The sequence below is a fragment of the Embiotoca jacksoni genome, unplaced genomic scaffold, assembly GCF_022577435.1.
Source record: "Embiotoca jacksoni isolate LCO1_2020_lvr unplaced genomic scaffold, fEmbJac1.0.p SCAF_14, whole genome shotgun sequence".
NCBI lineage: Eukaryota > Metazoa > Chordata > Actinopteri > Embiotocidae > Embiotoca > Embiotoca jacksoni.
Genome location: NW_027185274.1, coordinates 961,883 through 977,107, shown reverse-complemented (window position 1 = coordinate 977,107; position 15,225 = coordinate 961,883). Strand labels below are relative to the sequence as shown.

General features: G+C 41.7%; 1 protein-coding gene across 2 annotated transcripts in view; it reads left to right on the top strand.

The window, feature by feature from the left end:
- LOC138196970 (ubiquitin-associated and SH3 domain-containing protein B-like) overlaps positions 1-10,519 on the top strand; it is a 48,059-nt gene extending 37,540 nt beyond the window's left edge. Inside the window, exons 5-14 of one of the 2 annotated variants that reach the window (XM_069147375.1) lie at positions 206-375; positions 784-992; positions 2,469-2,613; positions 2,779-2,902; positions 3,039-3,158; positions 3,567-3,659; positions 3,757-3,901; positions 4,932-5,038; positions 5,160-5,269; positions 6,995-10,519. In XM_069147375.1, coding sequence (XP_069003476.1) covers positions 206-375; positions 784-992; positions 2,469-2,613; positions 2,779-2,902; positions 3,039-3,158; positions 3,567-3,659; positions 3,757-3,901; positions 4,932-5,038; positions 5,160-5,269; positions 6,995-7,132 — 1,361 coding nt within the window. In that variant the 3' untranslated portion in view covers positions 7,133-10,519. Of the gene's footprint in view, positions 1-205; positions 376-783; positions 993-2,468; positions 2,614-2,775; positions 2,903-3,038; positions 3,159-3,566; positions 3,660-3,756; positions 3,902-4,931; positions 5,039-5,159; positions 5,270-6,994 lie in introns of both variants that reach the window. The other variant, XM_069147374.1, reaches the window with a different exon arrangement.
- Positions 10,520-15,225: the final 4,706 nt, after the last annotated feature.

Below are 15,225 nucleotides of genomic sequence, written 5' to 3'. Positions count from 1 at the left end.
CCTGCTTCGTGGTCGAGGCACAGATTTAGAGCGTGTCCACATCCAGTGTGAGCGATGTAGGTTTCTCTCTGATGCTTTGTGCAGTGTGACCTCACTGCACAGGCTCGATTTGAAATCATTTTTACTTTTGTAACAACCAGTGCAGATTGTCTGCTTTCTAAAAAAACAGTCCCTGCCTGATTTTTACGTCTTCTCTCCCATCCAGAGGTCCACGTGGAGCCTCACAAGAAGCAGCTCCATGTCACACTGGCCTACAACTTCCCCACCGACCACCTCCCCTCGCTGGAGAAACTGGCCAAGGGCATTGAAGTCAAGCTTGGCTGTGATTGGCTGGCCGTTCTGTTCTCCCGGGACATTCGTTTCGCTAACCATGAGGTGAGCTCATATTCAAAGTCAAGTTAGGTCCAAATTTATTTGTATAGCACATTTAAAACACAACAAAGGTTGACCAAAGTGCTGCACATAGACAAACAATCGTGCATTCGAACAGACTTGATCAATAAAAACAAGTAACATCAAAATCAAGACGAGCTAATACAAATCACACAAAAGTACCCAGTAGAGGTCAAAGCGTATAGGCCAGTGAAAATAAATAGGTTTTTAAACGGCTTTTGAAGATTGGTGAAGTGGTTGACGACCTAATATTCATATTCAGTAAATATTCATACTAACAATGGATGTTTCAAGATCACATGTCGCTATCAACCAACAGCATGTAAACACGCTGACATGTGACAGTCTGTTCTACATCCTAGCCGCTAACCGTGTGCGTGACATGTGCAGACCCTGCGGGTCATGTACCCCTACATCCCCCAGAACGACGACGAGCTGGAGCTGGTTCCGGGGGATTTTGTCTTCATGTCCCCGGTGGATCAGAGCAGCACCAGTGAGGGCTGGGTGTACGGGACCTCGCTGGCCACGGGGCTGTCCGGCCTGCTGCCTGAGAACTACGTCAGCCTGGCGGATGAGTCGGACACCTGGGTCTTCCATGGGTGAGTGCAGAACCTCACACAGGCACAACATATGGCTTTCATTACCCAAACAAATTAAATGGATGAAAACTTTTTTTAAATGGCAGTAAAAATACAAGCAAAACAGACAATTTGCACTGAAAGAGTATTACGTGGCATTCGGTCTATATCTGAAACACTATTTTCTGTTATTTCCTAATGTGTCCAATACCTTTTGTTCTATAGCTGTACTAATGCTGCACACATTACCATTATATTACGAAGGATGTTCCCAGTGTGACCCATTAACCTTTTGTAAAGTGCCAGCTCAGCATGGTGGGACTAATGTTGGACCCCAACTGACGCCCATTATACATGAAGCATCCAGAAACCACACACAGCACAGCTGAAATGTTGAGAGGATTAATGAAGTAGTTGTCTGACATTTTTTTGAATTGGCAACAATTTTGATGTGTGACTTAATGTTTGAGTCATTTTTAAAGCCAAAATATTAAACAAATCTTGTGTTACCAGCTTCTCATTATATATATATATATATATATATATTTGCTAGTTTCCCTGGTTTAATATAATAATAAACTCATTATCTTTGGGCTTTTGGCCTGACAACAAAATCAATTTAAATGTGCTAATATGTTGTTGTCTAACATTTCATACGCTAAATAACCAATTGTTATTATCATTAATATTAAAGAAAATAATAATGAAAACAGTAGTTGATTGTTGTAGGTTTGTTGTGATAAGTTAATAATTCCGTGCGGTCAGTTTTCCATATGTTCGTTACCTGAAACATAAAGAAATTGAAGTAATTAAGTAAAACATAACTTTGTATGAACTTAAACAGTTCAGGTCAGTTCAGTTTTGACAGAGGATGGAGGTTCTGACGTAGTTGATATTCACTGGTGGAAATTTATGACACTTTCAGTTAATCAGATTATGTAAACCCAACAAATATGAAGTCCATCTGGCATTTGGGTCCCCCTGGGATCATCCCGCATTTACCACCACGTCAGTATTTGCTCTTGTAAACAAGAAATATCCAAATGTACTTAGTAGATGATGAGCGGAGGAAGCCTATGGATTATGAGGAATATTTTTATATTCAGTCAACATACAACAAATTATGTCATTCACCATCACACACTGTATTTAAATTACATTTTTCACACAGTTTACCATACACAAGCCCACTTTTCATCTCTTTCATGGTTCTGTATACCATTATTTTTTAATTGAATTATGCAAGCGAAGGATTTCCAACATCAAACAACATAATAGTGGCATTTTTCCCAGACAAGTTAACTTCTCAGAATGTATTTTTTTTGAGTTGATAGAGTTGATATTAAAGCTCTCCCATATTAACTTTCAGTGATAACTCCTTCAGGATGAACATGAACTTTTTTGGTCGATGCCAAAATACTTCATAGAGCAGCTGTAGACAAATAAGACTGTGATTTGTAGTGCCTGTCTGACATGTGTCCTCCTGATTCACAACAGCTCCCACTCGTTCTTCAGCTGCGGGCCCAGCGACAAGACCAGTAAGGACCGAGGGATGTTTGACGGACTGCTGGACAGCCGACGCCCCGACAACACGAGTCCTGGAGACACGCCCACCCTCAGTCTCATCTGTCACCCCATGCAGGTACGTTGGTTTTTAGGACTGTAACGGTCTGCAGAATTTTGCATATGACTATATCATTAAAAAAAAAAAAAAAAAAAAAAAAAAATATATATATATATATATATAAAACCCTATAAGAATCTCACGTGTGTTCAGAAAGCGCTGTAATTCCCTGATGTGCAGCAGGTCCTGCGGATCAGCGGCGGTCACTCTCGACAGCCCAAGCGGACGCTTTTTGTGTGCCGGCATGGTGAGAGGATGGACGTGGTCTTTGGAAAACACTGGCTCTCCCTCTGCTCAGATAGTAAAGGTGAGCACGTGCACATGTTAACTGGACAAAGACAGACAAAACTGTAGGCTCAGACTGAAATCAAATTCACCAATATATACATTTATATACACCAAGAACTTTCCATACATTTCACCGTGCGTTTGTTGTGCTGCAGGTAGATACGTACGCTCCAACCTGAACATGCCTCCCAGTCTGCCTCTGTGGGGGGGGCAGAGGGACTACGACATGGACGCCCCTATCACTGTGTTTGGATCCACTCAGGCTCGACTCATAGGTACGTCCGCAGCGGAGACCCGAGTGATGGACAACACCGCTGCTGCGCTCCGAATCACATGCTAACACGCTGACACTCACTTTTCTGAGTGCCTGTTCACACTGTCGAGAAGCCGTCAGTACGTTTGTCGCAGGCGTTAAACAGAGGGCACGAAAACACGTTAACTTCTGGGTAAAATAATGAAAACCACCAGATATGTTGGCAGGTGATGCATTCAAATGTTCACGGTTATTTCCAGTGAGTGCAGACAACACTCCCCTGTCAAAATTCAAGTAGTACACAAAGTAAGTGTACTAATGTAATGTGAGTGTCCTGAGGGACGTGCACCATGTGGAACAGCAGCAGTGTTACAGGACTGGCGGTGTGTTTGTGACGTGACGGCGTGTTAAAGATGTGCTGCTTTTCCAGGGGAGGCCCTCTTAGAGAGCAACACGGTGATGGACTTTGTGTACTGCTCTCCCTCCCTGCGATGTGTTCAGACGGCACAGAACATCCTGAAAGGTGAGCAGGCCGTCGTCACACCGAGACGTTCTCAGTGACACGAAGTGGGTCGTAGTGATTTTTGTAGTTGTCTGATCAGCGGTGTCGGTGTGAACAGGTCTGCAGCAGGATGCTAAGCTGAAGGTGCGAGTGGAACCGGGCCTTTTCGAATGGACCAAGTGGGTGTGTGGGAGCTCCATGCCTGCGTGGATTCCTCCCACCGACCTGGCTGCAGCCCACTTCAGCGTGGACACAACTTACAGGTGACGCAAAACGCACATTGTGCCGTCAGCTGCACGGCATTTGAGGGATTACTAACATAAACGTGTTCGTCATCTGCTGCTAAACATCTCGGCTACTTTAACAAAATCATCCCTAAATGTTTTTGTACAAAATCAAAACGGTGCATTTGAGACGGTTTGAGTGAAATGTGTCGTGGTTTCAATTTGTTAAGTGCTAATGGAAGTAAAAACTGTGGTCGCCTTTCCATTATTCATGATTTATGTGCTCTGATTCCACCTATTGTAAATGTTATTTGTATTATTGGCTCAAGAATACTGAGTGTTAAATACTATCTTGTAAAATACGTAAACCTGCTGGAACATTTGTCTCCCCCTTCTGTCAGTGAGAGTAATTACACAAACCAAGCTCATGTCCTCGCCTCCTCCCTTACCTGCTCTGTCACTACTGTTGTGGCTGCAAATCAGTGAATAAATGAAATACAAGGCATCACAACCCCTTCAAAATGACTTGTTTCAACCCAATTTTATCCATCTGGTCACAATTAGAAAGTTGTCGGTACTCTGCTCTTTGAGCGTGCTCAGTATGAAATCATCTCGCCAGAGTGTCTCACCAGACACCAGATTTAACAGCTGTGAAATACATCAGGCAGTGACCGGTTTAATCATAATTATGTGAACTCATTCTGTAACATACTTTGATTTATTTGTAAAATTCCCTCTGTAGGTTTAACGTTTTCGTAGTTGAAACGTCACCTGGCTTCACTGAACGTAACTTTGTTAACTGCTTACTGATTAACCAGGAAACCGATTCACTGACTCATGTCTTCCAGGTCCTTTTTCTTTTGTATGCATCTCCTCTTTGCCATCTTTAGTGTAAGTGTCGTGTATGTGTTGATGTGTATTTGCATATGTATATGCACACACTCGATGCACCACAGTGCGCTCCGAACAAATGCCTCCCCTCAAAGGCACTCTGCAAACTTCCTAATCTCACTGCAACACAGATTTTACTGTACTGTTTGTTTAATGATTGACATTTGTGTGGATCCAGACCTCTGATCCCAGTCAGCAAGCTCACTGTGTCTGAGTCCTACGAGAACTACATGAGTCGGAGCTATCAAGTGACCAAAGACATCCTGGCAGACTGCAAAAACACTGGTAAGAGAGACGAAAGCTGTTGGGCTTTTCTTCTTTTTAACTTTTACCTCATTGTTTTACGTGGTGGTTTGTTTGTCCACTGCTGATGTTGCATCCTGCCTCGGGTTCACACCCTCTGTAGGAAACAACGTGCTGATTGTAGCCCACGCGTCTTCCTTAGAGGCCTGCACACGCCAGCTGCAGGGCCGCGGCCCGCAGAGCGCCAAGGACTTCATCCAAGTCGTCCGAAAGGTCCGTTCGCTGCGTATCATTTCAGATCTCATCCATCTGTTTATTTTATTTTTTTTCTTCTATCCCATCCTTCATTGATTTCATCTGGTTTTCCTCTTTCCATGTTGAATGTGTGAAAACATGGGAGTGTACACGTAAAACTCCAGAGGTGTGAGGAATCCAAACCAGTGGAGTGATGCACTCAAAGCAGTGGAAACTTTTCCGTAGGGAATCAGCAGAGGCCCCTCGATGCAATATCATCACGATACTCAAATTGATGATACGAGGGCCAATTAAACACAAACGGCATATATATATATATATATATATATATATATATATATATATATATATATATATATATATATATATATACACAGTATATACTTATATACTTCACTCTATGGAAAAGTTGCCCCCCTCATGGGTGCTCATGTAAATCAGGAACACTTTACACGTCTGCATGTTCTCAAGCAAAACTAAATTTTTCATTCATGTAAGCCTTGTGATGTGAAACACGGTTCTCCCTCATCCGGGAAATATGTATTAGAAAAGTTTGTAGAAATGAAGAATACGTCAGGTTAGAGTTGAGCGGCTGAGTGCAGGATGAGACCTGAGAGCCGTAGAGTTGAATACAGAGTGCTCTCAGTAATAAGCTGAGAGGCTCCGAGGACGGCTGCTTCTTCATTAGCCGGTCTTCCGTCTAGTTTTGATGCATTGAGATCAATAACCCTCAATAAGGCGGCTGCTGTTAAGTGGCTTTCAGCTTCAGCACCATCCACAGGCAGACGCACCCCAACACATTCAACCAAAAGGAACATTTGCTCTTTGTGACATTGTTTTTAACGTGTGTTTTTATCGGTCCCTTTGCCTTCGTGGTTCACTTTTTAAAAATCATGCATTCAAAATAGTATTAGCTAAAATGGCCCCTTTAAATCTGTTATTGGTATTATAGTATTATTTTTGATATATTAATGTGTGAGCAGCGTTATTGTTGTGTTGTGCTGGAAGGGCTGATTTGAATCAATGATAAGTTTTGGGCAGCTTGATGGAAAAAAAAAAAAAGAAGCTCTTTCTTACAGGGATCTGTGTTTAAGTCTAGATTTCTTTACTTTGCAGTGCAGTCGGAATATTTTGAAATATTTTCAAGTTAAATCAGCTTGTTAAAAAAATGTGACTGAAATTAGATGCTGTAAAACAGGAAAAACTATGGGACAACAGAGGTATGATTATTATGAGTTAGTATAAAGTCGATTTTAAGTGAGTTTGCTTTGAAAACGGTGTCAAATATTATTTTTCTTTTCTTTTCTTTTTTCACCTTTACTGAGAAAAATAATTATGAAAGGACTCAATTCTGCCTAAAATGACTCGATAAGAGAATATTTTTTAATTGAATGATACATCAGATCATATTTTAACACGTACTTTATATTTACAGTAGAATTTCCTTCTGTACTTCCACAGTGTGAGGCCTTAATATATTCCCATCGTGACTGCATCCAGCATAAGTGCATATGCATGTTTTATCATTACTACAGAATTTTTGTATTAATGAACTAATGTTATTGTCTGTACCGCAAGATGATTGCAAAGAGCACAATATCCACTGAGCTCCCAGCATGCAGTGCTGCATCGTGCAGATAATTACAGCAGGGTTAAATAGAGAAAACAGCCACAAAGCATTTTGTCATTTCCGTGAATTTCATTTCGAAACTCACACTTGTGGTTCCTCTGCTCTGTCCTCAGATCCCCTACCTGGGCTTCTGCTCCTGCGAGGAGCAGGGAGATACGGGGGTGTGGCAGTTAGTGGACCCTCCCATCCTCCCCCTAACACATGGACCAAACCACACCTTCGACTGGAGGGAGACACTTATGCAAGAATGACATCGGCCTGGTCTGAACCCCCCCCCCCCCGACCTGATCATACTGTACTCCCACAGACACCCCACCCCCCACACCCACCCCACCCCCCAGCCTCCTCAGTGGCCGCTGTGTCAGCAGGGACGGCTTCAGCTTCCCGCCTGAAGATGAGGAGCCGAGTCGCAGCCGGTGAACGGACTGCATCCCTCCGTGACCGGTTCAACAGTGACTTATCAAAACATCCACTCAGATGTCTTCATATTCTTATTTTGTGTGGGGAGAAGTTGGTTTGGGCAGCGTGGCCGGGCGTCAGCTGACTGTGTGCGGGAGCTCTCTGCCTCACGTTTGATCAGTCTCAGGAAATTTTGTAAAATGAGCATGAAGATTGTAAGACGCAGTGTTTTTTTCCAACATGAATGTATTATTATGAAGTAAGAAGGACTGAATTGGTGAAGTAATGCTACGGGAAGCACATTGGTGGAAGTAGAGTTTAAATAGCGTCGCTTTCAGCTGAACAGACTCAGGTTGTATTTTTAATGCGTCAGTAAAGCTCATTTAAGTTTTTTCACTGAACTGAATAGTTTACGTTCCCTAAATGTTTAAACTAGAACGTTAAAGGCAGCAAAAGCTAGTTTACTAGCTAATGTTTGCTGATCTTAACATTAACACCCTCCTACCCCTCGTTACTGGTTCACTTTAATAACCAGTAAATTCTAGTTTTGTTAAATCACTGGTGTCACCTGTAAAAAAAAAAAATTAAAAAAAAAATGTGACACTGAAACTAGTGCGCCAGATAGTGAGCAACGATTTTAGAGTTTGAGCATGAAAAGTACGTTAAAATGTTTTTTTTGTGTTAAAACTGTACATTTGAACATGTTCAAACGTATAAGTTGATACAGTAAAATTAGCATTAGCATGTGATCAACCATTTGGTTTTTCATGTGTCATTTGGCATGTTTGAATTTTAACACGCAAAATATTTCATGTTAAAAATGCCAACATTAACATGTACTCTGAGCTTATTTCCAATAGCAATGGGAACCTGATGACGTGCTACATGAACTTGTGCCTTTAGGAGAGGATAAACAGTTTTGATTTGACGACATGGCTGTTTGTGCCTCACTAAGTTTAAGGTGCTAATGGAAAAGTTGTCTCAGCCGTTAATTCATCCGCCAGTTTTATGTGATAGAAGTTACTTTATTACTTTCACTGTGTGATTTGCGTTGGACTTTATGCACGTTTCACAAACTTTCATGAGACTGTGGAGGATTTGTCATTACCAGAACTGCTTTCCTGCACAGGTCTGAGCAGCACTGAACCACAGGGCCCCTGTTTACAATGACAACAGACTGGATTGACTGTTTAAAAACAAAAAAAATGGCATCCTTTGTCCTGCTCTTCAGTAGCTGAGGAAAAACATGTCAGCAGTGGCTTCAGCTCTTCTTCAGGGACTGTCCTGATGCTCACCACACAACGTGGCCCTGCAATGCAGCACAGCCGGTAACAGCCAGTTTCTCCTTCAATTCATCTCGCGTGTGTTAAATTGAAGCAGCCGCAACTATAACAGCACAACCTGTACTCTTGACAATCATACAGAAGCTTCTTGATTCTGGTCCAGCAGCAGTTTTAGTGTGCGTTTGTCATAATGTTGTTCAAAGGTTCAGAGTAGCTGTAAATAATCATATTTTGAAAAGAAAAAAAGAAGTCTTCCAGTTTTCTTTCTATTTATTTGTTGGCCTTTCTTTCAAATGTTACAAAGCAAAAAAGATCGTCATTCTTAACAGCATGCAAGACTTTCCGCTCCGTACCTCAGGTGTTGACTGCATTTAACATACACGTATAACTGTATGTGCAGCTTTTGAAAACTGTCCCGTCCATCGAGCGACTGTGATGTTGTGCCTCTTGGAGCTGAGGCGACGTCTCCTGATGGGCCGACTGCCCGCTCACAGCTGCAGCATCACACACACGTACTGTACTTTATGAAGAAGTTGCATGTTTCCACCTCTTCATCAGGCCGATCTCATCAGAGCATTTATAAAATCCCTGTTTGAACCGAGTGCTTGGTCAACATCTGATCTAACATCTAACAGTTACCGAACAGAAACAAACTATCAGTCATTCCCAAGGGTTTTCAAACAATAATGTTTCACCACCAGAGCAGCTTTAAAATCAAATTCTGACCCGCAGAATGAGGAACAAGGTTTGATCTGAAACACGATGCTCGTTTTCAAACTTGCAAAGCATCTCCTCACCTCCTCCCACCAAATCCTCAGTAGTTTCAGGTCAAGGCTGCGTTCACAAGCAGCATTGTTCTGTTCTGCCAACACTGCTCGGTTCAGCGCTGCAGCAGCGCTTCTCTCCCAAAGCTTTTTTTTACCCTGCAGCAGTCGTTGTGGGGAACATGAAGTCTTCGTGTGTCCTGTGTAACAATTTGTTGTAAATGGCATCAGGCCATTTTGGAAATCTGTCCCTGGGTAGCGTCTACCTTTTAGGATCCTCATTTTCAGATTCATTGATGAGACAACGATCTTCTTGGAAAACACAGTGCTTGATTTAATGCTTCAGTCAGCAGAAAAACATCAGACAAACTATCTTGAGTGTTTCTTTGACCTGCAAACCGTCACCAGTGATTCTGTTGGGTCCAGTACAAATGTCTTACTGTTCAGCAGCTGGAGATCCTTTGTTGACACAGGGAGGTGGACATTACCAGTGTGGGAAACAAAAGAAAGAGATCTAAAGAAACACTCGGCTCCCACGGAAATGTGAGTGGGTTGTTTGTCTTGGATTAAATATAATTTTCCTCACATCAACGTATTGGTGGAACATGCAGTATTTTTGATTAGAGAGAAACGAATTGTGTTCTGTCGAAAGAGAGACATTCATTTGTATCGTCAAACTCCAGAAGAGGAGAGCCATGTGATGGAAATGCAGAGGAAGAATCCATGGTGTTCTTGTTTTTATTATTTATTGTCTGAACATATCACCAAATGTGTACAGCAATTAATTTAAACTTACTTCTCTTGAAATGAAAATATGTTGGTTGACTTGTAATTTAAGACAGAGTGTGAGTGAAATGTATTTCAGTTTTGAATTTACTTTGTTTATCTGTTAAGTACGGAGTTTATAAAGAAAAAGCTGTCCTTTAAAAGCAGCTGTAATATTTTCATATTTTTGGAGTACTCTGTGGGCACGGGGGAGGAAGTGAGATCTGTCTATGATTTGTGGTGACAGTGTTCATTTGTTGTTTTGTTGTGTTGTTGAAACATGTTGGAACGTGAAATAAAAAGCATCATTTTTTTTTTTTCCATAGCAATAACATTACAAAACAACGGGTGCACAAAGTTCCTGTTTATCCGTTTTGGTTTGCACCGACTGTAAGAGTTCAAATCAAATAAAGTTCTACATCCTAAATGAAGGTTTTTTTTTATCCTGCATCACATTTTCAGTAAAGCATGTTTAACTAATGATCCAAAGACATCTGAAGTTTTTCAGAGTTTTCTCACCAACATTTGGACTTATAGAATGTCGTTTTAAATGTCGACAACCAAAAGTTCTCCAGTTTTGAAGCTTCTTCAAACATCATCAACCCGTTATCGTCAGCCAGAATCAAGCTGAGGTTCTTATTGAGCACCACGTGGGACACAAACCCTGAGTGTTCCTGCTGAGAGCTGACTGTTAACCACTGCACTGCATTTGCTAGGAGCTATATCCCAATTTTAATATCCAGCCATTTCACAGTCCACAGGTCATAAAATTACAATGAATCACAGCGATGGGTGACAGAGCTGAATTTTTTTTCAGGACATCCACTGCATGGTGACAAAACTTTGGGTCACTGCAACCTATAACTCCACAAATATTCATTCACTACTAAAATTGACGCAGACATTGTTTGGATACTAGATATCACATGTTTTAAAAGGGGTTGTGGTTGGTATAATGAGTCTGCAGTGATATTCAATATCTTCCTGTAGTTTGTACTGTAAGAAAAACATTTTGAATTTCCCCAAACTCCATCCACCCATTATCTATGGGCAATTTAAAATCAATGGCATCCTCCCTGGTTGAGATTCGATCTGAGCCTCAGGCAGGGCTCAAACCTTCGCTGTTCTTACTGTGGAACGACAGTGCAAACAGATGCACCACCAATTGGCCTGTGCCTAACTCCTCTAACTCCTTCGATTTCAATACGATTAAGAGGACTTTAATCATTTTATTTCCTCACTTGAAGAAAAAAAAGCATCTGAGCGTCTGAATCTTTCCAGGGAATTAAAGAAAGCGGTGTCTGTCCGTCTCTAGTCAAACATAAATTGGCACTATGAACAGAACAAGGTGGGATTTGAACTGTCAATCCTGATCTTGATGTAGTAGCATCTCTACCGGTTGAGCTTGCCCACCTGTAAGCAGAGTCACTGGGAAACTGCACCTGCAGTCTGGTGTGATCCAGCTTTTCCAACAGAAAACAGACTGTTTAACTCTTTTTACCTTCGACTGTAGTTGAAGTGAATCCTCGTCACAACAAATCTCCGTCCCCAGTTGAGGTGCTAACCGAGACCCAGGCGGGGCACAAACCCTTTGGGTTACAACCTATAACTCAACAAATATTTAGTCAGATGCTACTAAAATTGACTCAGACATTGTTTAGATACTACATATCACATGTTTTAAAAGGGGTTCTGGTTGGTAAAACGACAAGTCTGCAGTGATAGTCAATATCTTCCTGTAGTTTGCACTGAGTAAAACTTTTATTCCCCAACCTTCTTCGCTGTGAGGCAGCACCATTGACCACTGCACCACCATGCTGTCGTCACAGTACACCTGACATCATCAGAACAATGTGATTTTTGTTTTTACACATGTAATGTCTCAAGTTAGTTTGTGTGAACACGTCTCCCCAGTTGCGCAGTCTGTAAGTCACCTCTCTGGAGATACAAATGCTCCTGGTTCAAATCCATTAGTGGACATGTACAACTAGTCAACAGTGATGCAGTGTGTCTGTGTGACTTCCTATCATGTGCTTCTTGTCTTCTTCTTCTTGCAATGTGCTTGGACCCCAATCATTGTGTCTATATTTGATATTTATTTTTCCAAACAATTTTACCATTTCAGCCACTCAATCCCTGTTAGTCTTTGAAATGGTGAAAATTCTAACGTGAATGTTTAGATTTGAATTGAACCCAGTAGAAGTGACGGCCTACAGCAGGTTACAGCAACCTGCAGGAAGTCGTTGCTAAAAGGAACAACGGTGAATCATAGCGTATACAAGAGACTCATCTTGGTGAGTCAGAAACAATGTGTCTGTATATTATAATTTTATATAAATATAGCATTCGATTATTTGAGCTGGAGCCAAAAGCTCATTAACTTAGCTTCAGTACGAAGACAAACACACCTGGAAACGGTTGCTTGGCTTTTTCTGGCCAAGAGTTTAACCTCTGACCTCTGTAAATCCACGTGTCCTTTTTCCACTTCAGTTTTAAATTCAGGTTAAATGAACAAAATATTGTATGTTTAAAAATTCTGGTAGGCAAATTTTGTTAGCTGCCTTTGGACGCTGGGTCTCTATGATAAGCTAAGCTATCTGCTGGCCAGTACTCTCAACAAGAAAGCAAATGAGTGTTTCCGTAAAATATCAAACGTCCCTCTTTAACATTCATGTGCTGTGCAGTTACAGGTGCATGTTGGGTAAAACAAGCCTGAGCTGATGGAGGGCTGAATATCACAACATGTCCCAGAATCCTGATGTGGACATGAAGCCTGAGAGATGGCCGTTCGCTCCTGATGGATACATCCCCAACTCCGTGATCCGGAGCTGGAAGAGGAAGGAAAAATTGCAGAGTCAGACGGACCCTTGTGATGAGATCCTTCCTCACTATTTTCAGCCGGTGGAGGATAGAACAGTTAGGAACAAAGATGACAAAGATAAGAAAGACCAGAAGGAAGAAATGGGGGTGAATGAAAGAAGAAATAAACAGAATGAGGAGGACCAGATGGAAGAAATGTGGATGAATGAAAGAAATGAGCAGAATGAGGAGGACAAGATGGAAGAAATGTGGATGAATAAAATAATAAATGAGCAGAATGAGAAGAACAAGAAGGAAAAAATGGGGATGAATAAAAGAAGAAATGAGAAGAATGAGAAGAACAAAGAAATGGGGATGAATGAAAGAAGAAATGAGAAGAATGAGAAGGACAAGAACGAAGAAATGGAGATGAATGAAAGAAGAAATGAGAAGAATGAGAAGGACAAGAACGAAGAAATGGGGGAGAATGAAAGAAGAAATGAGAAGAATGAGGAGGACCAGAAGGAAAAAATGGGGATGAATAAAAGAAGAAATGAGAAGAATGAGAAGGACGAGAACAAAGAGATGGGGATGAATAAAAGAAGAAATAAGAATGAGAAGGATGAGAACAAAGAGATGGGGATGAATAAAAGAAGAAATAAGAATGAGAAGGACGAGAACGAAGAGATGGGGATGAATAAAAGAAGAAATAAGAATGAGAAGGATGAGAACAAAGAGATGGGGATGAATAAAAGAAGAAATAAGAATGAGAAGGACGAGAACGAAGAGATGGGGATGAATAAAAGAAGAAATAAGAATGAGAAGGACGAGAACGAAGACGAAGGGATGTTTGTCTTCCTGAAGCCGTCGCGTGACAACCCGGCGGACGATCTTCACAAGAAACAAGTGACGGCTTCTGATGAGATGGAAGTGGCACCTCAGAAGCCAGAGTTCGATTCGAGGTACAGTTCAAGAAACTCGATGTAAGTGCTGAATTTGAAAAAATGATGTGCAATTTTTTAGAAGATCTAATGCAAGTTATGCAAACATAACACAGAACTGAATTTATGCAACCTGTGTAAAACGTTCTAGACCACCCTCCCGTGACGAAAATGACGGTAAACCACTGAGAGAGCTGGAGGAGGATGAGTGCCTTCGTGAAACCATCACACCTCCGCTGCCCCATAAACAGAAGCTCAGCTCCATTTCTAACGGTACCAGAAAATAATGTAGATTATGGTCTGACATATTTTAGCCGGCATGAGTAGAAACCTGTTTTGCTAAAAAAAAAAATTACATTTCCAAAGACTGTCAGGAGCTTCCAACTGGAAGTCCCATGGTGTCTGCAGATACGATCATCTCAAAGCAAGATAACCGTCATCAACACTACATAGTCCTCTCTTCATTTTATTTCCTTTTTGCAATGTTTTTAATGGTTTTCTTTATCTTTAGACCAGCAGGAGCTTCCAGTAGAAAGTCCTGTTGTGTCTTCAGATACGGTCGTCCCAAATGAAGGTAACGGTCATCAAGGACACATGAAGAATACGCTGTGCCTCATTGCAAGAAGTACTCGCATGAACAGATTTGTTTTTTACCAGCCTGCTGACAACAACAGCGACAGCAGCGTTGTTGTACACAGGCCTTGTGCGCATTTGGGGAATTACGTCCTCAGTGATGAACCCGGGGTCTTAGGGTACTTCAGGTGTTAATCATCGGACGCCCTCGGCCGGTCAACCCGGCCGGGGGTGATCAGGCGACAACTTGTGTCCAAGTACCGCACTAACCCACGGATCCCCCGTCCGGAACCACAGCAGCCTCGAGGATGTTTTTGGTGGCTCTTCTGCTGCGGCAGTCCTGCGGCAGGAGTTTGAGTGTTCGCATCAACGTGTGGCCGGCAAAGCCCCGGCACCCAACCTCGACTGGCTCACAGCGGGCTCTCCAACCATCTCCAACAGTTTTATTGTGGGATGGCAATGTCAGTCATGTGGCCCCCTACTTTGGGTCAAACTGAAATATATATATTTTTTTGATATTTGTTATATTTCTTTACATAAATTGATAAAGCTCATGATGCTTCCATCAGCATCCGCTATAGTTTGTTTGTTTTCAACGCTGGTATTCAAGAAGTGAAGTGTCACAAAGACACCAACATGGCTGTAGATTGTTAGACCTGATGTCAAATGTTACTTAGTGGAATATCTGAAATCTTATATTCAATTTAGGGATGTTGATTACAATAATTATCAAATTTCTGTCATGAAAGTTGAAGTAAAGCTATTCAGCTAAGGTGTACAGTTGTATGATTTTGCTGAATCTGACCCGGCACGCTCGTAC